General features: G+C 36.8%; 4 protein-coding genes across 7 annotated transcripts in view; 1 reads left to right on the plus strand and 3 right to left on the minus strand.

Moving 5' to 3' along the window:
- Positions 1-24,174, plus strand: part of LOC119549162 (potassium voltage-gated channel subfamily H member 8) — a 68,106-nt gene that overhangs the window by 1,282 nt on the left and 42,650 nt on the right. The gene's annotated exons all lie outside the window — the stretch shown is intronic.
- LOC119549165 lies at positions 3,308-6,000 on the minus strand. The gene has a single exon (XM_037856958.1). The coding sequence runs from the start codon at positions 5,860-5,862 to the stop codon at positions 3,448-3,450; it is 2,415 nt and encodes an 804-aa protein (XP_037712886.1). The 5' UTR covers positions 5,863-6,000; the 3' UTR covers positions 3,308-3,447.
- LOC119549164 lies at positions 6,306-9,351 on the minus strand. The gene has a single exon (XM_037856957.1). It carries the CDS (start codon positions 9,319-9,321, stop codon positions 6,439-6,441), a length of 2,883 nt encoding a protein of 960 aa, XP_037712885.1. The 5' UTR covers positions 9,322-9,351; the 3' UTR covers positions 6,306-6,438.
- LOC119549166 (phenoloxidase 2) lies at positions 15,893-19,597 on the minus strand. Its single transcript, XM_037856959.1, has 6 exons — positions 19,172-19,597; positions 18,978-19,113; positions 18,011-18,505; positions 17,004-17,625; positions 16,365-16,617; positions 15,893-16,284 (listed from the first exon to the last, which is right to left on the minus strand). The coding sequence occupies exons 1-6, from the start codon at positions 19,525-19,527 to the stop codon at positions 16,086-16,088; spliced, it is 2,061 nt and encodes a 686-aa protein (XP_037712887.1). The 5' UTR covers positions 19,528-19,597; the 3' UTR covers positions 15,893-16,085.

Here is a 24,174-nt window from a genome sequence, read left to right on the forward strand (position 1 = left end):
GTGTGCGTGATTATCGTGTCTGGCCCCCCTCCCTCCCGAAAAAATGTCAGACGGCTCACGCTGCGTATGATTGATTGGACCCCAGTGAGCTTGTTCCAAATATAAGTTAACGTGTTGCGTGGCGAACGGATTTTCGTTTGCATTTTCCTATTAAAGCGATTGGATTCGTCGCATTTTCGCTGTTTATGGGAAAAAAGGAATATTTGGTTAAATGTGGTGTACCGATAGCGAAAGGTATTGAAGCGAACTGAAATTGGTGTGTAAATATAGCAGCATGTTCTATAGAAAACAAAAGCTTTGCGGTTGAATGCTTGTGAAAATCTACATGTGATAGCTTCCATTAAAAATGATGAATAAATAAAGAGCGACTTTCTATTGTTTTATAAACTAACATAATAGAATATTTGTGGTGACTTTTTTGTGAGCTCTGTAAAGGTTTTTAGTAGCTTTGTGGGACTTATAAATATTTCAATTCAGGTATAATTTGTATGATATATTATTTCTGTAATTCAAAAATAAGAATAATGTGAGCATTTTAAAGGTTTTTTAGTAGCTTTGTGGTACTTATAAATATTTAAAATTAGGTAAACTTTGAATGTTAAATAAATTCTGTAATTTCAAATTAATAATAACTTCTTTGAAGCAATCAAACAAAATTTATTATTATTATTACTTTATTGAAAAATGGTTTCAAAACTATCTTAAATAATTAAAAGTGTTTTAAAAGTCATATTATGATATATATTTTATATTTATGAGCTGATATAAACTATATAAGGAATAACCATTGTACAATGTAAACCATTTTAAAGTTCCTTTCATTACTTTCCAGGAGCTCAAAGGAGTGCCAGGATAGATTGTAAAATCACTCACAACTTGGTTAATATTAAATTTTATTCCGCCTGTTATTCTGTCTACACCGAAACATGCTAGAATTTCGTGTTATCCCTCTAACCAAACTTCAAAACTTCTTCTTTGCACTACGCGAAGCGTGAATTACCATCCGTCTTAGGGAGATTTTGCCATAAAGTTGGAAGCGTTTTAGTCCTTGTGTAAACCTCTCAACTTTTGAACTGCAGAAGAACCTACAACTTCCGTCGAGATTGAGCTGAGCGTTGGGTTTTAATCTAAAAAGTTTAATTAGCTGATGGAAGAGAGCTTGTTAACTGGCCTCGGCCGCTGAGTCAATTAGACAATTTTCCAATTATATTTGTATGCAATTTCCTGAATTTTTATATAAATCGCATTTCTGTTGCAATTAAAGAGAATTTCCCTTGGTGGGCAACTTGTTTAATTGGTTTTAATAACTTAAGCCACTTAGAGGCAATTATGAGGCCACCGCCGGAGCAGCAAACATGAACCATCGCACATTTTCCTTCAGCATTTTTTCCATTTCCGCTCCGAGTTTTCCATTGGAGTTTCCCGCACATCCTCCGACCGGATTGTTTGCTTCCCCGCCACGGGGCATCAGCCGCAGCTGCTCCGACGCATTTTAGCACCTTGACACCTGTCCTCTCACCTGGACGTGTTTGCATTCCAGCGCAGCATACTTCGCGGCGCCGGGCTGTCGAGTGATTTACCACTTCCTCACTCTGTGTAATTAATGAATAAAAATATTTAAAAGGGCTGCACTGACTATTTACTCGCTTCAGGCGCTCAAGTCAACAGAAAAAACCACAGACATCCATTTATGTAATCACTGGTTCGTTGATCTATTAAAGCTTTAAGTTTCGAATTTTTTAGCGTAGAGATAGGTTAACATTAAAACACTTTAAAGTACTTGGTTTATATTAACAATTAACAGATTTGAAAAAATTTAATTTTAAAATTAATATAGTTACTAGTTTATCAATGACAGTTATGGAAAAATATTTAACATAAATATATCTAAATATACTACATGTTTTAAAAAAGTTGTGCTTTGCAAAATAGTAAAGCTTAAAATATGTCCATAAGAATTTTGGAAAAAGAAAGCTCAGAAGAGTAACTAATCTTTGTTTATTAAAGCTAAGAGTTTGGAATTCGTTAGCGCAGTTATAGATTAATATTTAGCATATTTCTTAAATTAAAACATTTTAAAGTACTTGGTTTATATTAACAATTAACAGATTTAAAAAAATTAATTTTAAAATTAATATAGTTACTAATTTTCCAATGACAGTTATCGATAAATATTTAACATAAACAGATGAACTATATTTTTTAGAAAAGTTTTCCTTTGCAAATTAATATTTATATTTGGTTATGATAGCTCAAAATATGTTCATAAGAATTTTGGATAAAGAAAGGTTATATGAGCAACTATCTTTTTTTAACCAATTTTATATCCTCTAAATTACATTTTATAAATTTCTAAATTTTAATGGCATTTAAGGGAAAGTTCGTATGGTATGCCATTTAAAGTCAAGGCAATAAAACGAAACTGGATCATGGAAATGTGCAATTAATCCATCTAAACCTCCTAGTGAGGTGTGAGTGTAAATATAAAATTCCACCGTGTTGAGCGTGACGCAGTAAATTAGCATTAAAATTAATAAACCAGAAGAAAGTACTTGAAACTGCCCGCATTGCAACCAAAAATCCCATATAAAAGTTTTTTACTATCTAAAGCCCTCGACCGACTTTTGTTGCTTTTTCACTTTGATTTTTCCCTAGTTTTCCCTAGTTATTTTTTGTATTTTCCCCCGGTTTTTGTTGCTGCACTTGTGCTGAAGAGTTCGCGAAAAAAATGGGGGGGTGGATGGGCCTGCGTAGGTTGCAAAATTCAACGGTCGAAGAATAGAGGACAGATTTTAGTTGCGTTGGCATTGACATTTATGCGCACGGGATGGGAATTGGGCTAAAAAACTTTGTATAAAAAATGGAATTTTATGGCACATTATTTTTACTTGGCGGTTGCTCGCATTGGAATAAATTTTGCGGAAAAGGATGCATGCGAAACAGTTTTATCGGGCAAATGTTAATTTTAAGAAACTTTATGTGCCATGAGTGGGATCTTTAAGGGTCGCGTAAAAGTCAACTGAATGAACTGCTTACAAATGGCATGGCACCGAGTAATCGGCCATTACTTGTCTCTTAAGTTGCTGGTTCTGGTTTTTACTGGGATATATCTTTGAGTTTGTGAATCTGTGGCACACTATTAAATTGGATAGGATCTATAAAATTTGTTCAACTTATTAGACATTGTGGAAGATGTAAAAAAATGTAAAAAATATGTAAAACAATTAAGTCAAAAAAATAAACAGAGTCGAATATTTTAATACTACTGCAGATAGTACCATTTATAAACACATGTTACACCCGGCAGATAAATATGTTTAGAGGCCAAGTACATCACGTACCAACATTTGAATATTTCTTAAGTAAATCTTAGTATTATTCCATAACCAATTTGTTATTCTTTCTCATCACTTTCCAGAACTTAAATATTTTAATCCTTCATCCCAGCTAACATCCCTCAGATTTCTTTAATATCTTTTGTTCCACAATCTGGTGGCAAAGATCCAGGGCTTTATAACATTTAGTTAGAACCTTGCGGATATGGGCTCTCTTCTCTTTCTCCAGGGCACACTGTTTTGGGTCCCGCCGACATTTCGATAAATTCTGGGCATAGTAGGTCTTTTGTTCCAATCGCTGGCGTTGTTTCTGCATCCTTTGCATATAAGGTCGCAGTTCAGATTGTCTCCTCCTAACCAAATTGCACAAGGAACAGACAATGTGCTTCGATGGCATTTTCTTCACTTCTATTACTTTCTTTACCTCGCGTTTCTTTTTCTCCTTGGGTTTTTCCTTGTCAATAACACTCATCACGGAAAACTGTTCATACACATTGGATTTAAACAAATCAGGATAAGATTGATTAAAACTTATTTCAGAGCCATAAGAGTCCAAAAACTGAGATATTATATCGGCAATTACTATAGGTTTTGATTCTATATTCAAGTGCATTTCATCTTCAGAATCATTTTTGGAACGAAATAGACTTTCCGGTGTCTTTTTGTGTAATAGATCTAAAATGGTTCCACGAACACTTTGATTTTCAGGGTTTTCGGGTGGTTCGAATTCATCACTTTTTAAAACCTTTTCAGGGAGTGCTTTCTTTTTAAATATAAAATTTTTTGGAGCCATTGGCTTAACAATTGAATGTGGTTTTATATTTATTGACCAACCGCCACTATTCACGCTTTTTTTTTTCTGATTTGCTATTTGGCCCCTGTAAAGTGATAAGATTGAACTGGAATTTTTATCCTTAAAGCCCCCGAAAAGCGATGTATTACTTTTGTTTAGACCTTTCAACATTTCGTGGATGTATTGATGGCTTGCAGATCGAAACTTGGTCGAAGAGGGGGACTTTCCTTTAGAAATAAAACTCTGTCTTCGTTCTTCAGTATTTTGTTCGCCTTTTGAGATCTTGAATAACTGAATTTCGTCTATTTGCAGGGTCTCCTCGGATTTTGGGTTTTCAGCTATTGTCATGTTTTCATTTTTCGAATTAACTTCGCTATTGTTCTGTAAGGGCTCACTTAACGAAGGCATATCGTTAGAACCTTCATAATCCTTTAGATATAGCATCTTTTTCAGCTCTTGAGGTTTTCGGTATTTAGTTTTCCTTTTTTTCATTGTCGTTGATGTTTTTGAGTTTCGATCTTTTTGGATAATCTGCGAAGTTATTGATTTTATTCTTTTGAGTTCTAACAGTGGGGAATCCCTTTCATCATCAATGCCGTATATTCCATCTTCTTCATCGCTACTTTCACTGGTTTTTTGTATACGTCTTCGTATTGGACGAATAGTATAAGTAGAACGTCTTGAGCTAGGGATACTTTCCAAACTCGGATGTTCTGCGAAAAATCTGCTCATTGTCAAATTAGCAGAAGTGAATTTACTTTTACTAGCCGATTTCAAAAGGTTTTTCCGTGAAGGTATAACTGATATATTCTTTATGGAATTTTTTGAATTCAAAGAGGTTTTATAATTATCTTCTATTTTTGTGCTACCTTTTTTAATCAAACTAGCTGACGAGGGTTTGTATATATCTGCGAGGTGATTTGCGTTATTTCTTGAGTTTATAGAGTAATTATTTTCAGTTTCTGACTTTGAGAGGTCTTTTCTTGAATTTATAACTGCTAAGTTCGTGGGGATGTTTGTTGAAATCATAGAGGTTTTATATTTATCTTCCATTTTCGTGTTGTTTTTTATAGCATGGTGTATCTCTGACTTTGATTTATTCTTGTACTTTTGGCGTAATTTTCTTTTCTTTGGCAGTGATTTCTTTGGTTTTTCGATTGTTTCTTCCTGATTTGGAAGCACTACCAAAGGTCGTCGCTTTGCGAGCTTTTGTAAATGTTCTAGCTTCTTGGACATTTCCTCTTTCAAGTAGGGATCGTAGGACTTTTTTAGCAACTGGTGCACCTGCTGTTCCTCACGCTTCCAGGAAATCCATTGTTCTGGAGTGGAAAACTTGCCCATATCGAAAGACCTTTGGACTTTCGAGCGTTTCACCGGGGTTTTCTTTATTGACTCTGTGCTTTCTGCATTTCTAAAACAGGACATCAATTCCTGGTAGATGTGCTCATCCCAATCTAGTCCTGGCGGCAACTGGCTCTCATTAAAGGGTAGCTCCAAGTCCATAGAAAGGGGTCCCTTTTTTGGAGCCATTATTCTAGCGTTCTGTTCAATGCGCCTGCGAATGTTCGACAGTCGCTCCTGACAGTCGCTGGCATAGTAGCTCCAAGTGGCCTTGAATACAGAGTCCTTGTTCGGAGGTCCAAAGTCAAAGGTCCGCAGGAGAGGCGAAAGGCTCTGAATCTTTTCCCGCAAACAATTTCGATTCAGCACACGGCTTCTCTTCAAAATGTTCATTGTGGAGTTGATATTCCAACTTTATACACTTGCAATTTTTATTTGTGGCTTGGTTGGTTTTTATATAATGTTTTTAAACAACTAATAACACCATTTGGCATACTTTCTTGACATTTTTTTTTGTTTGATGGGGCGGCCATATTAGTGGTTTCCTCGGGCACGCAACTATTTAGCTTTCGGTTAAATAATAATGGGCTTATAGTTTTATTTATTGTGACTTACAGTTGAGGAAAGGCAACTTAGATCACAGGTTCTTCAAAACTATTTTTGTTGGTCAGCATAAAATTTATATAAAACACAAGATGAGATGGACTGTAAAAACATTGATAAATCTCTAAATTATATTGTTACCAGATAATCATTTAACCTATGAAAGGTAGTCTATTTACCCCGCCCTTAAAAATATACAACAACTTGACAACTATGATACATTTATTCAGGATACATTTATTAGGAAAACACCTTGTCCAATGATAAAAACATACATGTTAAAAACCACCAGTTTAAGGGGCTTTACATTAATGTCCTTTATCCATTATGTTCCCAGGCATCTTGTGGGCCCTGCTCCAAATCAGTTTATCTCTGATTTGGTTCAGGACCGGCACCCAAGCCACCGTGGTAAAATCTTTCTCTTTTTTCGATCCTGGAAAGTTGCAACCGATCTTCAATAAGGCGACCACATAGGCCTAGCATGTGCAGACATTGCTCCAATTGGTGTCGCATCTTTCCAAGATTGGACTTGCAACTTTTCCTATCTTCTGGGAACTTGGAAGAAGTGGAACTGACCATTAGTTCTGACGAACTAAGATCCAGTTCCTTACCAGACCCCTTCTCTACACATAAATCCTTGTTCCCCTTGATCATCTTTAGATAGTACTGTATTAACTCCTCGCGATCCTGTCTTTTTTTCATCTCTATCATGAAGGGTTCGTCGGGTTGGCTGCTCGGTCGACAGAAATCACATAGTTCACATCTATTTCGGTTAACTTCCGTTTGACAAGATACAGTTTTTCTAGGTCCTCTGCGCCTTTTCCGACGGACTTCAAAACTAAAACGATGGTATTTAGAGAAATTCTGGGTAAGAACTGCTTTTTTACGAAAAGCAGCCGTTTTCTTCAGCTGCTTCTTGGTAAAAATATTTTCCTTTCTTAAAGCTCTCTGCAGATCATCTCTCTCAACACGTATTTTCCTGGGTTCACATAATTTTGGCCAAGGAATTTTGGACCAGCCTCTTTGGTCATCAGGTTTGATGTTATTCAAGCTTAGGAAATCTTTTTTGTGCGTCTCTATATAGATGGGACCGAAATGGATATGATCGATGGGCCCAGGATTGGCATTGTTTACATCTGACTTTGGCAGCCAGGATAATGAGGATAGGTTGTCCGCTTGAGCCACGTCTCTTAATTGAGCGCTGTCATGCCTAAAACTCACTTGCTCTGAGTTATCATCTGGGTATGATTTTATGGAATTCCCATTATTTTCTTCGTCCGACGCAGATTTGAACCGAAAGTGTTTCAGAAAACGTGAGCTAGTATGCATGTTCTTTTCACCCAGTTTGAAAGGGTTATTGTGAGAGGTCCTCACATGATGTGCGCCTATTTGAAAGGGTTTCAATCCATATCTCTTCATAAGATGTGAGTTTAGTTTGGTTTTCTTGTCACGTATATTATAAGGACTCCATCGGTATTTCCTGATAAAATCTGAGCTAGATAATATATTATCAAATTCTTTTTTAGAAAGAGTCGATTTAGAGGTCTTCAGAAAATGTATGCTGGATTTTATACTCCTAGCCTCTATTTTATAAGGATTCAGTACAGAGTTCTTGAAATAACGAGAGTAATATGGATTGACTAGACGGTTCTTGAGAAAATGTGAGCTAGAACTTGTACTTTTAGCATCTAGCTTAGAAGGATTCACTATAGAATTAGCTTCTACTTTAGAAGGAGCCAATAGAGAGTTCCTAAGAGAACCTATTTTTAAAGAGTTGCTAGTCTTACTAGCCCTAAAATTTTCTAAGAAAGCCTCCACAGAATCTATCGTCTTCGCTTCGTTTTGTGGTATTATCGGCAGCTGGGAGAGCCTTAAAGAACTATGTCTATTACTCGAACTTTGAGATTTTGAGTTGCTCTGGCCGTCTAGGGATGCTTTTTTAAGCTTCGGCCTTCTTATATAGGTATTTTTGTTCTTAGTCGGAGTTTTTGATTCGGTTTGGTCGTTTATAGATGCATAAGTGTTTTGAAACTTTTGTAAAAAATTCTTTTTGCTTTTCCTCGGAGTTTTTGATTTGGTTTGGTTGTATAGGGGTGCTTTTGAGAGCTGAGGCTTTTCTAAGAAATTCTTATCCCTCTTCATCGGAGTTCTTGATTTGACTGGAGAACCATTTTTTGTATGACTACTCTTGCTCATGGGTTTCTTGATAGAACTAGTTACATCGAGGGTTATCGATTCTTTAGAACTAAAAAAACCATGTTCCGATTTTTCTGGTCCCAAAATAATACTGTTTGTTGCCATCGTTGACATCTTTGTGTTAGGAGAACCACCAATATCTATGGGATACTTGAGAGAATCGGATATCTTGGGAGGACTAATTAGTTCGAGGGTTACATATTCCTTAGAATTAATAAAACTATGCTCCGACTTTTCTGGTTCCAAAATAATACTGTTTGATGTAATCGTTGACATCTTTGTGTTAGGAGAAACACCAACATCTAAGGGATACTCGGGAGAATCAGTTTCTTTCCAAGATTCACTTGGCGAATCATCTAACTCAGTCCTTTTATGCCTGATAGATCCAACGGATGAGCTCCCTAAATACTGGGTATAATTGGGGACATCGCTTTTTTTCCAATATTTCCTTGGCGGATCCTTTAACTCAGACTGTTTAGGCTTCCTAAAAACATTGGATACGTTCCCTATATCTATGGTATGTTTGGGAAAATATCCTTTGCTCCAATATTTTCTTGGTGGAAGATCTAACTCAGATTGTTTGGGCTTGGTAGAACTATTGGTTATTTTTCCTATACCTATGTTATATTTGGGCAAGTATCTTTTGTTCCAATATTTCCTTGGCGGATCATCTAGTTCAGACCATTTAAGTTTGGTAGAACGAACGGTTTTTTTATTACAGTCACGGCACACTCGGTTATAAAGCTTTATTAATTTGGGCAGTTCGGGATCCTCGATTAGTTTTAAATAGTTCCCACTCTTAGGCCTTGCTCCCTGGTTCTTCACAAAGTTGTTTGAAGTCGGTTGAAGAGATGGACACCATTGAAGCAGGGGATTGGGGTACTGACCCAAAAGATTGGGGGATATTTTTCGGAGACCTCCAGCGGTTGCTGAGGTGATGCCACGCCTGAGACTCCTCATAATAATAGGACAACACTGAATATTCACAGGTAACAGATATTTAAATACGCTTGGAATTTTTTCAAAACTCGAAATTTTGGGTATCGCTGGCATACGATTTGACAAGTGACTCAAAGCAATTGAGTTTTAACCATCCTTGTAGGGACTATGTCCTAGGTAGATGATTTGACCACTGGGTTGTTTCGACCTCAAGTCCCGATGAGTCGGTTCAAAGCACTGGCACTTGGGAAAGTGGTGATCCCTCTGGGGTTGTAACATCAAGGGACCCATTTGCTGGCTTGAAATCACTTGGGGCAATATTGGTGCCCCTGGCATTATCCTGCGCATCTGACGACTCAATCTGGTGACCATAACTATCGCCAAATGTAACCAACAGCGTCTTAAAAAAACCAAACGTTGTGTTTTTAAATGTTATATGAACAGTTTAATAACCAAAGATTAAAAAATGGTAAAAACATTACTGATTTGTTCGGCATCTGGACATTTAAAAAGGAGTGAACTGAGCTGACACTAGAACTCTGAAATTATAAAAAAAATATTTTTTATGAGAGATTCTTTTCTTTAAGGTCTTAGAATGATATCTGATTTTTATGAATATAGTGTGTAATTTATATGATTTTCTTTGAATCACCGAATTTATTTTTATTTCAATATTTTGTTTACTCTTAAGGATAAAGTTTTGTATTATTATTTGAAATCCCTATTAAAGCTTTGCCTTAAAATAAGTTAATTTCATTGGGAAAACAAAGTTGAGCTTATATATTTTCAGTTTTCGCCTCTCTATATATATGAGCTGCACTCTAGCAAAATTAAAATATTCACTTTCGTCGTTTTTGTTCCATTTTAACTTTATAATGCAGGCAGATGCTGGCGAGGCAGCCTTCCGTTTTGTTTTCCCATTTCCCAAGAGCGTTTCCCATGTGCACCGCCCACATTCGCAATGAGAATAAGAATAATTGTTGTCTGTCCCTGCCTTGAATCGCATTTCTATGCACATTGTGACCGCGACAAAGCCTCAAAATGCCTCAGGGAAGCCGCGATTCTAGCCGCGTTCCTTTGGCCAACTGGGTAAAATATCAAGGTGCGAGGAAATGAATATTTTCATACTTACCAAATTGCAGGGGACAAACTTTATTTGCTGGGGTGCCAAGACTAATGCTCTGGAAATACCTGAGAGCATTTCTTTAAATGTTGTGTTTAAATTAATCTATAAAACACATTTCTAATTGTTAGATTTTACAATTTTTCGTACTTGTCTTGGTTAAATGTTAATTGTTGATAGTTCAAACTCGAAATACCTGGGGTTATTGCCCCACTTACTTTATTTAGCTCCTCACATTTTGTAATTATCCCCTTGTTTAAAGCAAAACGGTCATAAACTTACAGATATACACATGTGGAAAATAGTTTTATGATTGACTATAACAAAACCAAATACCCTTGCCAAGTTCAAGTTCCGACACAGTTATGGTTGTGATCATATGGGATGTAAAGATACAATTCTCCTAGCAACAAGACACTGCAAAAAACGATGTCTAACTTAAAATTAAATTAAATTTTATTTTAAACTAAGAATGCCTTTCATATTGGCTAAGATATATTTGAGTAAGATTAATATCTTATATTATTTATTATTTATTTATAAGATTCTTAACATATCAGGTCACATCTTAAAAAGATAAAAGGATATATATACACTCAGGGAAAAACACCGTGCTAAAAACAAGTACAAACACCCTTGATTTAAGAAAAATTGCATGCTTAACATTTAAGAACGTTCGTGCTCAAAAAATTCTCATATTGAGCACTTTTTGGATTTTAAATGTCTGCCAACTCTAATAATTCCCAACTGTTTATTATAAAGGTACTCGGTATATAAGGCGCATAAATTAGACAGTGTTAATGCCCGTAAGCGGCAAGTCGTAAGTAAACTTAAATATTAATATTATTTATATATGTTTCGTTTACATCGTTTCAGTTTCCAATACTTATTTCTCTTACTAGCATAAAATAAAAACTCATTTTAATTTCATAATATTTATATATTTAAGAATTATTCGTCCTTAAATAATGCCTGCAACTTTCTTACTTTATTATTAAATCGTTCTTGTTTTTAGTCCAAATATGACTTAATTTAAGAATTATTCATACTTGATTGAAGACCGAAAGGTTCTTAGGTCTAGTATTTTCGGTCTTGAAAATTCGTGCTCGAAAGTAGTATTTTGTTCTCGCGTTCTGTATTTTCCATGCTTGGCGAAGTTTTGACACCGAAAATACTAGGTTCAAGCACGAAATACTTGATTATTTTTCTGAGTGTAGATATAGATAGTTGGATATCTTTTTCTTCGAGTGCCTGGCAGTTGAGATCCACAGTACATAAGGCTCTCTGACATCATAGTTAATAGCTTTTAGAAGCACTTTATCGCGTAAGTTGTTATTTGTGTTAATTTTTCTTTTTTTTGGCAAAACAAACGAAGCCTGTTTATTTACTCCTTGTACACGTTGTATGTGTTTGTGCATAAAACATAAATTCCCAGCGTATCGCATTGGACGCTAAAATAACACAGCTGTCGTTTGTTGTACCTGAATTTGAATTTGGGGCAGATAAAGGTGATTTGTTTAAGTCAATTCCAATGGGGCCATAAACAATGCTGCAGAAATTATAAAATCAACACTGTTTTTTGCTCTGATGGACTGTCGAAGTCGTTGGCCCAAGTGTAAGCACTCGAAGATGGCTTTTTAGCAAATAATTTAAATATTACCATTGCAGGGCGAAAGGTAAATGTCTGAGTGCCAGCGCGTGGCAAATAAACAAGCTGCAAAAATAATTAGCAAAATTAACCCAGAGACTTACCATAATCATTTCAAAGGCTTCAAATAATAATAAAAGTGGGCGTTTATTCAAATTTAATTGTTATTAGTAGGCATTTAAATGGCAAGGTGTGCATTTTATATTCCTAATAAGCTCCGAATTGCGCAAATAAACCTTTATTTTGATTTGTAGAAATTAAAATCAAACGTTAAATATAAATAAATTTCGTGATGCATCTTTAATATCTTTAAAGTGTTTATCATTGCATTTAAAGCATTCTAAAATTGATTACAATTAATTATAATTTGACTTCCACGGCCTGCTGTGGTTTTCCAATTATCTAAATATGGTGGCAAACCCCATGGCATTTCAATTAAAAATGAATTTCCTGCGGTTAACCTGATGCCCCTTGAAAAATGCCGGCAAATGCGAGGCAGCATTTCAACATTTTAATGCATTCAAGTGATGCCGATCCTGATTTCCCGCTGCCAATACCATTTTCATTTCCATTTCCAACGCAAAGTGAAGCTGACTCAAAGCATAATTGCAAACAATTAGCATGCTCCGGGATTCAAAACGCTCGGCATCGGAATCGATGGAGAATATGGTAATAATGATGATGATGTTCTATTATAATATAAGTACTACTTGACAGCGCTCTGTCATTCGCATTGTGGCCGGGCTGAGTTATTCGCGGAAAGGAACCCCAGGTCTAAATCAATATCAGAATCAGATTTCATGCATGTTAGCCTGGGCAAACATATCCATATGTTTGTTTTACAGACAGCCGAGTTCGCAATATTAGGTTGCAATTAACATTATAATTTAATATTAATGAGTTTAATAGAGAAAATAATAGAAATAATTGTAAATTTGTTTAATTAAATTGTTGAATTGTTTAATTTATATAAATTAAATATAATGATAGTAATACTATCTGAATTTTATTAAATAAATATATCTAATTTATAACTACCTTCATCTCAAACTTATTTAATATGTTGTTACTTAAAGTTCAAGTTCATTCTGTGCATAATATTCAGACAGTCACTGGTCTTGTTTTTGTCCAGACCAGCTGGATAATTTCATTTATTATATTATTGGCATAAGGCTGGCATTATTACGCTCGGTCCCCAATCCATTGTTTATGTGTACAGGCGACAAAAATAGCACCAAACAACATGCTAACATGTGCTCCGGGGTTAAATTAAGGTATTATGGGGTATATGTTATTTATTAGATTATCATATGCCCTTTTAAAGACTTGTACTATAGTTGTATGATACTAAAAATACTAATAAATTATATAATAGTCAAAGAGTCAAGAGTGTGAAGAATAATATTTATTTATTCTATTTTTTTAATCTTTAGAAAATTTTAAAGTATAGTCTAGTATATAGTTGTATAATAGCAAGATCTTGATACAGTATTTGAATTGCCTATTTCCTTTTCTTCTAAGAACCCATCAATGAACGTAAAAGACGTGCAAGAATGCCTCCAAGATGATCTACTTTTGGCCAGGCCACATGAAGTTTATGAAATGCAGATTTTTGTTTCCAGAGATCAGGCACGTGCCTGTATCTATACGTACTCGTAGTAGAAAGTGCATTGGGGCAAGGTCGGTTCGCACAATAGAAACTGCCATATGCGTGAATTTGACTGGCTGCTTTGCATTTACGTCTGATTGACTTTTTAATGGGCTTCACATTTGATTGAATGGAAATTTCACAGAAATTAAGCAATCAATTGCGCAGATCGACTGCAGTAAACAAATATTGTTGACTGCGTAGGGAATGCATTAGCTCGTTGATTAATTTCCATGGCTTGTTTGTAACATTTAATCAGAGTGAAACTTTTTCCCTACGCCCATTATTTACAATTATTAGTTACGTGCAGGGTGGGCAAAAGTATACTAATATGCCAAGTACCCAAAAGCAAATATTTTTACAAACCCCCAAACCAAAAACGTTGCCCAAGTAAGCAGCATTAATGGCAACAATAACAGCAAACAGCCGAAGTTTCCCCCCAAACAGCATATGGGAAAAACGACCCAAAGCTAAAGCCAAAGTTATGCCTAAGTGGCGGTTTTTCCCCTAGTCTCGCCCCAAAAAGAAAAACCACACAAATTTCCTGCCCTGCAGCTACCAAAATAAATTAAAGCGGACTTGGCAACTTTCTGCCTTGCTCCGTATTTTTGTCTATTTTTTAATTTTCTACAATTTACCCACATAAATAAATGGGAGGAAAGTGAGTGGGAATGTCCTGTGGCCAGGACTAATGATTGAAAAAAAGAAGAAGTGATAAAAAATGTGGCTGTGGGGCAGGACAGCCAAGAAATACTCTCTTTTCGTTCTGTATTTTGCTTTCACTTTCCTTTCCTTTCAACTATTATTACCTTTTATAGCGTTTGAGATGTGTATTTACCATCCTCGGGGATGTTTACTTAAATCCTCTCAAAGCCAAAACGCCTTCACTTTTTGGGTTAGGGTGTACCCACAAAATGACCGTTCCGCTGTAATTTAATTTGAGTTCTGGGGAAAGTTTACACCAGTTGCAGGCGGTATACAGAAAAAACCGGTCATAAAATATGCAACTTTGAAAAGAAATAAAAAAGCCCAGTTCGTGGCAACAAAAGAGATTAAATTGCGTAGCCGTAGCCTGTCAACATTAGCCCCAACTTTTTTGTTTGCGAGCATTGAACTCGTTTTAAAGCGCCAGATAATATAAAATGTGGCCGTTTTATTTATCTTTCGACATGGAAAAAGTTTTGGACTTTAAGCATGAGCTTTAAGTATGATTTTAATAAGTGGGGATTTTAAATGTACATGTGTTTAACAACCCTCTTTTTAATGAGGCATATGTAGAGTGATTTAAGGATTTTTCCTGACTTCTTTCCGCAAATCAACCCAATTAACGACTGCAGTCGGAAACTGAATTTCATCACGTATACGACATGTGGCGCGAACCGATGCCATCATTAAGCTCCCTCAATGGCAGTCATAAAAATCTATTAAAAATCAATTTGTTAGCGCCAGCTGTGGGTTGTCCTTTCCCAATTCGAAGTCTAGAACTTTATCCACTTCTAGTGGTTGTCTAATTAAAGCCCTCGACCTGGTAAATGCCGAAAATTAATAAGCGCAACACGTGCAGCGGTTTTTCTTCTCTCCTGCCAAGATGTTTTCCTACTTTTCCTCAATACTTGGGTGTGGGAGAGTCAAGGCCTCCTGGACATAGGCAATCGCAGAGTTTGTCGGGAAAACCGCTTTGAAGTCTAATAGGATTAGTTTGCCCCATTTAGGGCGTGTCTGTCTAGGACAAATAAACCGCTGTGTATCTGTATTTCTTTGGCATAAATAATATTCAATAATCTAAAGCAAATATTTGACAGGCGTTTATACCTAGACGAGGATTTCTTATATGAGTAAATATTTGTCATATCCTTGGCTGGCTTTGGTGTCGGTGCTGTTGAAAATAAATATTAAGGCCAGCACAAGTGAGTAATTTTTTTTTGCCTTGAAAAAGTAATAAATAAAATTCTACTAAAGCTGTCACGAAAATGATTTGTAATACCTTAGCTTAGTTCATTTTCTGGAAAATTTAATTACAGAAAAATTAAACAACTCCAGTCTTACATTTTTTTTATTACAGAATTACTGAATATATGGAAAAATTATTTATAAAAGAAAGAATTAACTCGATTTTCCTTATAATTTATTTTTACTTCGATAAAAAATCAATTATTCTGTGTTTTTCCCCTTAACCATTATTTCATATAACACCGAAGTAAACCCTTTCTTAATTTAAGCTTCATTAAATATTGCAGGTTGCTAAATAAAATATATCTTTAAAGAGTTATGCTTGCAAATAATATATATTTATTTTTATAAAATATACCCTAAAACGATGAAACACCAAATCGAGACGCACTAGTTAATGTATAAGTAAATATAATATAGTAAAAGAGTTCCAAGTTCCAAGAGTTATTCCTTTTGAAGTCCTTTTCCTTTGATCCTTAAAGCCAGCTTTGAGTGATATTATCTACCACCTAGACCTTGTCAACCACGCGATCGTTAAAGACAATCCTCAAATCGGTCTTGGCCATGTTGCCGAAGGCGCCCACCAGTTCCGTGAGATTGGCATTGGGCAGTCGCCTGTCGAAGGGATAGCCCATGGTGCGTCTGTCCGGATACAGTTTGTCCTTCAGACCACAGAACGAGTAAGCCGTGCTGCAGGCATCGTTGGCTCTAATGGGCGACAGGGAGATGGAGGTCAATAGATGATGGGAAATTGGGCTTGTGCGCCACCACCCCAAACCCAAACTCACGTGTTGGGCTGCTGAACGGCATCCTGCGAGTAGTCGGATATCATGACGAACAGATCGAAGAGCATGCCCTGGGCGTTGCCCTTGGGCAGCAGGAGGTGCTGTGGCCACCCACAGCCGCAGAAACGGAACCGGGCCAACTCATCGGCGGCCTTGGGCTGATAGTCCGCTCCAATCGGCCGGAACGAGCGCTCGAAGGGAATGGCCACCGAGGACTCCGTCGACTGGCGGCGGATGGTGTTCACACCAGGCACCACTGGGGATTAATTAAGTAATGTTAATAAGTCACAAGGGGAAGTACAAAGTGGATATCAGAGATTATTGGTTTACGTTTCAATTTACTGGCTTAAACGGGAAATTTTTCAAGGCATTGGGAATTTTTAAGAAAGAGCTTTACGCATTTTAAGATTGCACAACATTTTTTGGGAGTTGAAAAAGGTCTTAAACCATTTTAAAATAAATAAGAGAAATTATTGCCTCTTTCTCCAGATGCTAAGATTATTAAACAGCAATATTTTAAGTATATGAAGGATTAAAAACGATGTTTTAAAAATTGATTTTACTTATAACCCGACGTCTTATTATAGGCAAATTGAAATATAGGTACCCTTAATTTCATATTTATTTTTTTTTCATACTCACATTCAACCGTGAACTTGTCCATTTCAATGGCCATCTGTCGCTGCTCCTCCAGACGTAATGGCATATTGCGCTCATCCACCTTGGGGCAAATGAAGATGCGGCAAGTTCCCGTCCGTTTGGCTCCATTATTGGTCACATTGAATGTGTAGGTGAAGGGGGCATTCTGCAGATGCGTGAACGAGGCAAAAATATTGCCATCGGCCGAGGGTCCAAAGTCCAGACCAGCTGCCAAATCGGCACTCGACTTCTGCCAGTAGGTCAATAGGGTGTTGGGCTTGGCCGAACCCACGCCAATCTTGGCCTCGACATAATCAACGGTAACACCATCGAAGTCCAGCTCAGCAGCATTGTAGGGGTCCAGGCGGGTCTTGAACTTGTTGAACACCGTGTCGATGAATCCATGCCACCTGTAGAAAATGGGATCCCTCATGGCCGTGGTCACATCGCCCATCACTCCAAAGGATTCCAAGTGCCGCTGATCCGGATCGTGGGCATAGGAGATTATGTTGTGTCCCTCGTTGTGCAGATTGCCGTAGAAATTATAGTTAACGGATAAGACTGGGCTAGCTTCTATCATGTTGCCCAGGATATCGATGTCCAATGGCGTGCGATTGCCAGAGGGCTAAGGATAATGAAAAATACATTTTTTAATAAATTCAAAAATCAAGAGTGAAGAAGAGAAAGGTGTAAGAGTTCTCATCTTTAGAATTTGTTTCCTCACTTATTCAAGAAGAAAAAATTCTTAAAATCAAGACAAGTTGGACTCTGTAGTTTGTTATTTAAGCGAATTGGAAATAGGAGTAAAAGTATCCTTGGTTTTGTTTTTGAGACTCCAATATTCTTGCAAGTCTAGTTCGATTTTGAGATGGAATTAATCTTGGTAAGAGAATTTTGAGATCGACCCAAGGGTTTTGAGAAGATTTTGTTTTACTGAGTATAAAATGTATACTAAACCATTTAAACTTTGAAATTGCAATGAACACATTTTCTGAAAATCCCCAACTCACATCTTCGACATATCCCTGATCAATGGCAGCCAGCACGCGATCCCTCCAGCGCTCCACATCAGAGATCTCGATAGTCGCATCATCGCGGTTCACATCGTTCAGCAGTTGGTTGGTCACTCGGGCAGGATAGGTGCGGTTATTCAGGCTGGACAAAATCTTGGGGAAGTAACCCTCGGGGATCTCGGTGCGCAGGTTGTTCAATGGCTGCACCCTCTTCAGGTTGTTGCAGAAGCGCTCCACATTATAGCGGGCCAGGATCTGGTGGTGCATGAAGTAGAAGAGCTCGCCACGACGATCCTTGTTGACCACCTCTCGGGGTCCGGTGGTGGGGTAGACCAAGTGCCAGTGCCAGTGGTGGCTGTTCACTCCAATATCCTCCCGGAAATATGCCAGACGTTGCTCATCCTCGCGATCTGAGGCTGTGTAATTGCGGGGAATGTCGATATGGACTCGTGCACCGGTCTCTCCAATTGTAGAGGCCTCCTGACGGGCATCCTGCAATCATAGAGTAAATGTATAATATTAATTGTATTTACTTAAAAAAAATTATAATTAGAAAAAGTGTAGATTTTTAAAATATGTTTTTTCTGTCAAAGTTTGGCTAAAACAGGGTCCAAAATAAACTTAAATGTATAAGTACAATATTTAAATGCTGCATATAAGATTCTACTTTGGTATAGTTTTTATGCAAAATGTTTTTAAAAAAATCTTTTGGTAAAACTTTGGAACGTTTTGGTTGGTTACGAAAAAAAATGTTATAAAACCAAGAAACCAAGAAATTTATTGGCAGTCATGTAGTATATTTTTGTTTTCGGAAAATTTAGAAAACCTTAAAATTTTGCTGGCAGTAAAATGGCATGGATGTTTCTCTGGGTTAAATAAATAAACTCAAAGTTTGTAACAAACAATTTTGCCATGGGAATTTGTTTAATAAATTCAGCGATATCTGAATATGACGTAAACTTACCCGGAAGGCGGATGGCTCAACAAAGTTGCTGGGGAAAACCTGGGAGATGTTGGTGATGGGCACTTCACGGGTATCAGGACGATGGGCAATGGCCACAGCATAGGCGTACTGGAACAGCACAGGATTTACACGATCCCTTAAAGAAAAAAGTACTTTCTATTCAACCAGAAAAAGGTTAAAAATATAATACTTACTTGGTGTAAACGGAGAGGGACACAAATTGCCTGAGATTGGGAGCACCCATAAAAATGGTGATCAGTTCGCTGGCGATATCCCGATGCCGATTGTTAAACAGGGAGAACTGATCCTTCAATCCAACCTTCTTGGTGAAGTCAAGATTGGGAACGTTGCTTAACTCCTGGATGGGGATTTTTAGATCCACGTCCTTGGAGAACCGATTGCCCACCTCCTCGGTGTCATTGCGATAGCGATCCGTATAGAAACTATCGGGTAGTTCCAGAACAGTTTTACCCGAGTCACGGGTGGTGAAAGCCGGTTCCAGAGGTCGCTGGAACAGAAGCTCAAGGGCCTTCAAGTCCGTATTGGTCATGGCTTTCTCTTTATTTATTTAATTAAATAAATTTAAATTTATTATAAATGCACTTATAACTTCACTCAATAAAGCCTGAGGGAGAACTGTGACTTTGCCTACGAAACGAAGGTCTTTTATAGCTAGCTGTAGTGTGACAAAATTTAATTTGATAAAATTTTAACCACAGACTGCAATGGACGAGCCTTTTTCTCACAGTAGCAAATAAAATGGTTTTGCTGATAAGGCTTAAAAAAGCAAAAAGCGCAATACCGCAAGACATATTTTGCTGGAAAATGATAAGGGAGCCATAAATTCAAGCTTAATTATTCTTTTCAAGTCATGAAAATAATATAAAATATTTTGTCATTGCATGGCCAATATTAAATTTCTATAAATTTTAAATATATACTAGCTACTTAGAACTTAAAGAACAATATTAATAATACCTATTGTTATTATTTTCCAATACAATTTGATGAACAACTATATAGTGACTACTAAAATGTTTCAAAAATTATGCTTCCCTTAAAATATTTTCCATAACCAATCAATAATTTTCAACTTCCGGCAAAAGTTATTATTTCCGGAAAGGGTGCTCAAATTGAGTTTCTAAGTCTTTGCCAAAAAGTACCAGGGAAACCTTTTTGCGACCACGCGATATACAACTCCTGAAAGTAAACACCCCGAAGGTCGCCGGAAAAGCTTCTTATTCGCCTAGAAATAACACCAAGAACTTAGTCAACAGGCTGCCACGCCTCCATTTAACACCCACCGCCCAAAACGCCCAAATTGTGGCCATAAATTTTGTTTTTGGGGCAGACTCTTCTCCACTTTCGACTTGGCCCATAAATTTGATTTTCGGGGGGTGAATAGCAAGGCATGTAACTAAGAACTAACAGCCAAGAGCTTTGATGATTAAAATATCTATACTGTAAATCAATTTTTGTCGCTTGGCCGTCTGGTCAGAAGAAGGATGTTGGCCAGAAAGCAAAGCGAATGGCAAAACTTTTGGCCATTGTCAATAATAAATGTTGCTGCCGACTTTGGCGTTGAAATGTGTGCGCATTAATCTGTGAAATTGACAGCAGCAAAAACGAGAGTTTGCATAGGACTGCGGGTGGGGGGAAATTGAAAAGATGAATTTTCACAATTTCTGCACTCTGGCCATAACAACATGAAAATGACTTTTTATGCCCGACTTTGTTTGCCCAAGTCGATGTACTAGGGAAATACCCTCATTTAAAGGGAGGGATGTTACGCCATCTTACATTTATCTACTTTTTATGGGCTTGAAATTTGGGAAGACCTTGCGAGCGTTTATATAATTTAAGTAAAAATTTCAGGAAATAAGAAAATATATAAAAATATAAATATTTTACTTATTTACTTTTATTTTCATTTATTCTGATAAACTTACTAATATCACTTACTTAAATAACCTAAGGTATCTAAAAGTAAGCAGTAACCGTTTTTCAAAAGGTATCTCTAAGATTTGCGGATTTAAAAAATATTGCTGCCTACTTTTAGGCCCTTTTATAAATTTTTTCAAACCCCCTAACTTATTTATAAGGAACAATATAAGACTCTTATATTTTCTAAAGAATAGTTACAAATAGATAAATATTAATAGATTTACAAAATTGATAACAGCAAGTTAATAAGCTTAACCAGGAACTAGACCCCAATTTTTTAAATACCAGAATTCTACATTACAGAGAAATCTCAAGTCGACTTTTCCCAGAAAACACTTGAGTTTTTCGCTTGCTCCACGCAAATATTTATCCCAGCAATGTCATTTTTCATTGAATATTCAACGACAGCCATGGCAAATGTGCTCCAGATTCCTGGCCAAAAGACAAACTTGCTTTAATTAATTATAAAGTGTGAGCTTGTGTGTGTCTGAAGTCTTTGGAGGATCTCAAGATTTAATTTTTTGAACTTGCCAGTGCGAATCGAATTAAGACGAAGAAAGGCAAAAGCAAGAGTTTGCGCGGGGACACGTGAAAAGTTCTTACTTACCGGCGAAAAAATACCCAAAACTTTTACCAACAAGTCCTAAAAACCATGCAACTTTGTAAAAGGCGCAAAGCACTCTTACTGTATGGCTTTATGGCCCTAAGTCTTGCCCGTAAAAAGGATGGTGGCAATGCCTTAATTACCCGCTGGCTAAAATTTTAGATTTCAACTTAAGCACTCTGCGGCAAGTTTGATAAGCACATACCCCTCTTGCTAGCCCTAAGAACACCCTAAACTATTCATTAGTTGTGGGCAGGAACCGCTGGAATTTGCGGCAAGGTCTTATCAAAATTTCGAGGTGGCTTCGCTTTCAATTGTTTGCCCACTTGGGCACGAAAACTGATTAAAGTTTCATGGCTCTAATCTGTTTGCAACTTATCAGCTCGCTTAATGTGGGAGGGCTTTTATAAAGAGTGAAGTGGGTTAAAAAAGGGTGTCGGAACTTAATCTGTCTTGTCTGTCTGTCTGTCTTGTATCTGAAAATAAATTAACGAACTACAATTTAATCATCTATTCTCGTTTTCAGGAAATTCCAGTATTTCTTCACTTTTCTACGTTTAACCCAGAATTTGATAAATTTGCTTGAAACCTTTGCCTTTTAGATTGATTTCACTGTAATCCATTAAGCTCAGCAAGTTTGTTTTTCATTGTTAAATAAGCAGCCAACTTTTTTCCATTCCTTCCTGGACTTCAAACTAAATTAATACAATTTTATTTTCAGACATTTGTTTGCTTTAATTTAGTTATGCTTTAATATTTATATAATTTTTTTTGTGTGGGTACCTAACAAAGTAAGAACTAATTTAGTGACTATATAGATTCCAAATGAAACTTGGGGCCTTTCCGAAGACGGATGACAGCGTCAACTCGGCCAATTTACAGTTAGCCTTAATTAGTTTGGGACCGTATCAGGGAAGGGTTCTTAGCCAGAATCAATGTTGGCAGTGGCTTTCCTTGGCCATCAAATCAAGTGACAGGCGACTTTACTTAACTCCAGTGTAATGAGCCACACATGCATGCAAATCCCTGACATCTAATTAAAATTCATTCCTGAAAGGCAGTCCAGCTGATCCAGGGAAAAAGAGAAAGGGAAAGAAAGTGCTTGTCAGGGAGAGTGAAAGTGCAGGGAGGGGAAAGTGAAGGGTGCGAATGAATGATGCCTGTAGGACAAAGGAGGAAAAAAAGGGGGAAGCAATATCAAAAGACAATTTTTTTAAGGAAGTATGTGAATCGAATTTGGGGCTTTCCTATATTTCTGACTTATAGATTACATATATAATCTATTTAAAATATTTTCAAAATAATTAGCAGATATTACTGTGTCGAAATAGGGGTCATGATCATATTTAATTATAATAGTTGTTAGGCTTTATCATAGGGTATTCATTAGTTGATTAGTGGCAGGCCCCCTAACTTTGTCATTTGTCCCAGAGAGGCTTTTTTGCTGATGACAATCCCTGATAGCGAATTTTTCCTTACTCTGTGGCAAATGCAACACATGGCCCGTCGGAAGTCCATTCAGTTACATTTACCGGCAACTGTTACTGTTCCACTAGGTAACTGTAACAAATCATCAACTGACGACATTGTCACATTTCCCACTTCATTTCGCTTTTGGCCCAGACAGGTATGGTCCGTGAGGGGGAGGGGGTTGGGGGTTGGTCAGGGGAAGGGGGAAGTTGGGTTATTAGTTTCCCACCGCCTCGTCATCTGTCAAATGCCAAATTGCGGCAGCTGGTTGAGCTTGTGTCGCGCCGAATGCCAGTCGAACAAACTCCAATACAAACATACTCAACCAGTTGCCGCCACAATGTTTCTGTACATGCACTGGGAGAAAAGGGAACTAATAGTGCGAACGTAAAAATTCTACAATCCCCATTAAAACATGGGAATTTATTGAGATTTGTTATATAGAATTATAATTGAATTTAATTGGTGTAATAAGAGTAATGGAAATTCGAGTGTTGATACATATACAACCTTTTGAATTTGTAGAGAACATATATTTTTTCGAATGAAAAACTGTTCAACTCCAGTTCCTATTAAGACTAAACTGTTTTAGTTCTAGTTATTATATATTTTAAATTTATTTTCCTTGTTTTTTTTGGAGTCTGTTGCCTTCATTTTTTAAAAAAATATCTTGATTTATCTTGCCAAAAAGAATACCTTACATTCAATTTCAAGCTGACTTTAATGAAATATAATTATTGTCAATCATAAATATCATATTTTGATAAAACATACACTTAATAATGAATTTATAATTATGTTTTATGAAAGTGGGTTTTAAATTTTTTGTTTAGAATAAGTTTGTTATTAAGGAACCCAAGAAGAGTCTGCTGTTCACAAATTAAAATATATTTTGGAATTTTGTTTGTATTGTAAAATGCTTAAATATTTCTCTCAGTGTACTCCATCTGGCAGTCTCTGTCTGAGCGCAGGTAATTGAACAACATTTGTGGAATGACATGGAAAGAATTGCCGTGAATGGAGAGGTAGCAACGGCAACTGTAACAACAGGACCAACATCATCTGGTTGAACTGTCAAGGAAAAAGCGGACTGAGAAAGAGACGGGAGACAAGCTGAGTGAAAGAGACGGATGCTTGGACGAGTGGCAGATGATTTTCTGCAATATTAACTCGGTGGCC

This window comes from Drosophila subpulchrella, chromosome 2R, assembly GCF_014743375.2.
Source record: "Drosophila subpulchrella strain 33 F10 #4 breed RU33 chromosome 2R, RU_Dsub_v1.1 Primary Assembly, whole genome shotgun sequence".
In the NCBI taxonomy this organism is placed as follows: Eukaryota; Metazoa; Arthropoda; class Insecta; order Diptera; family Drosophilidae; genus Drosophila; species Drosophila subpulchrella.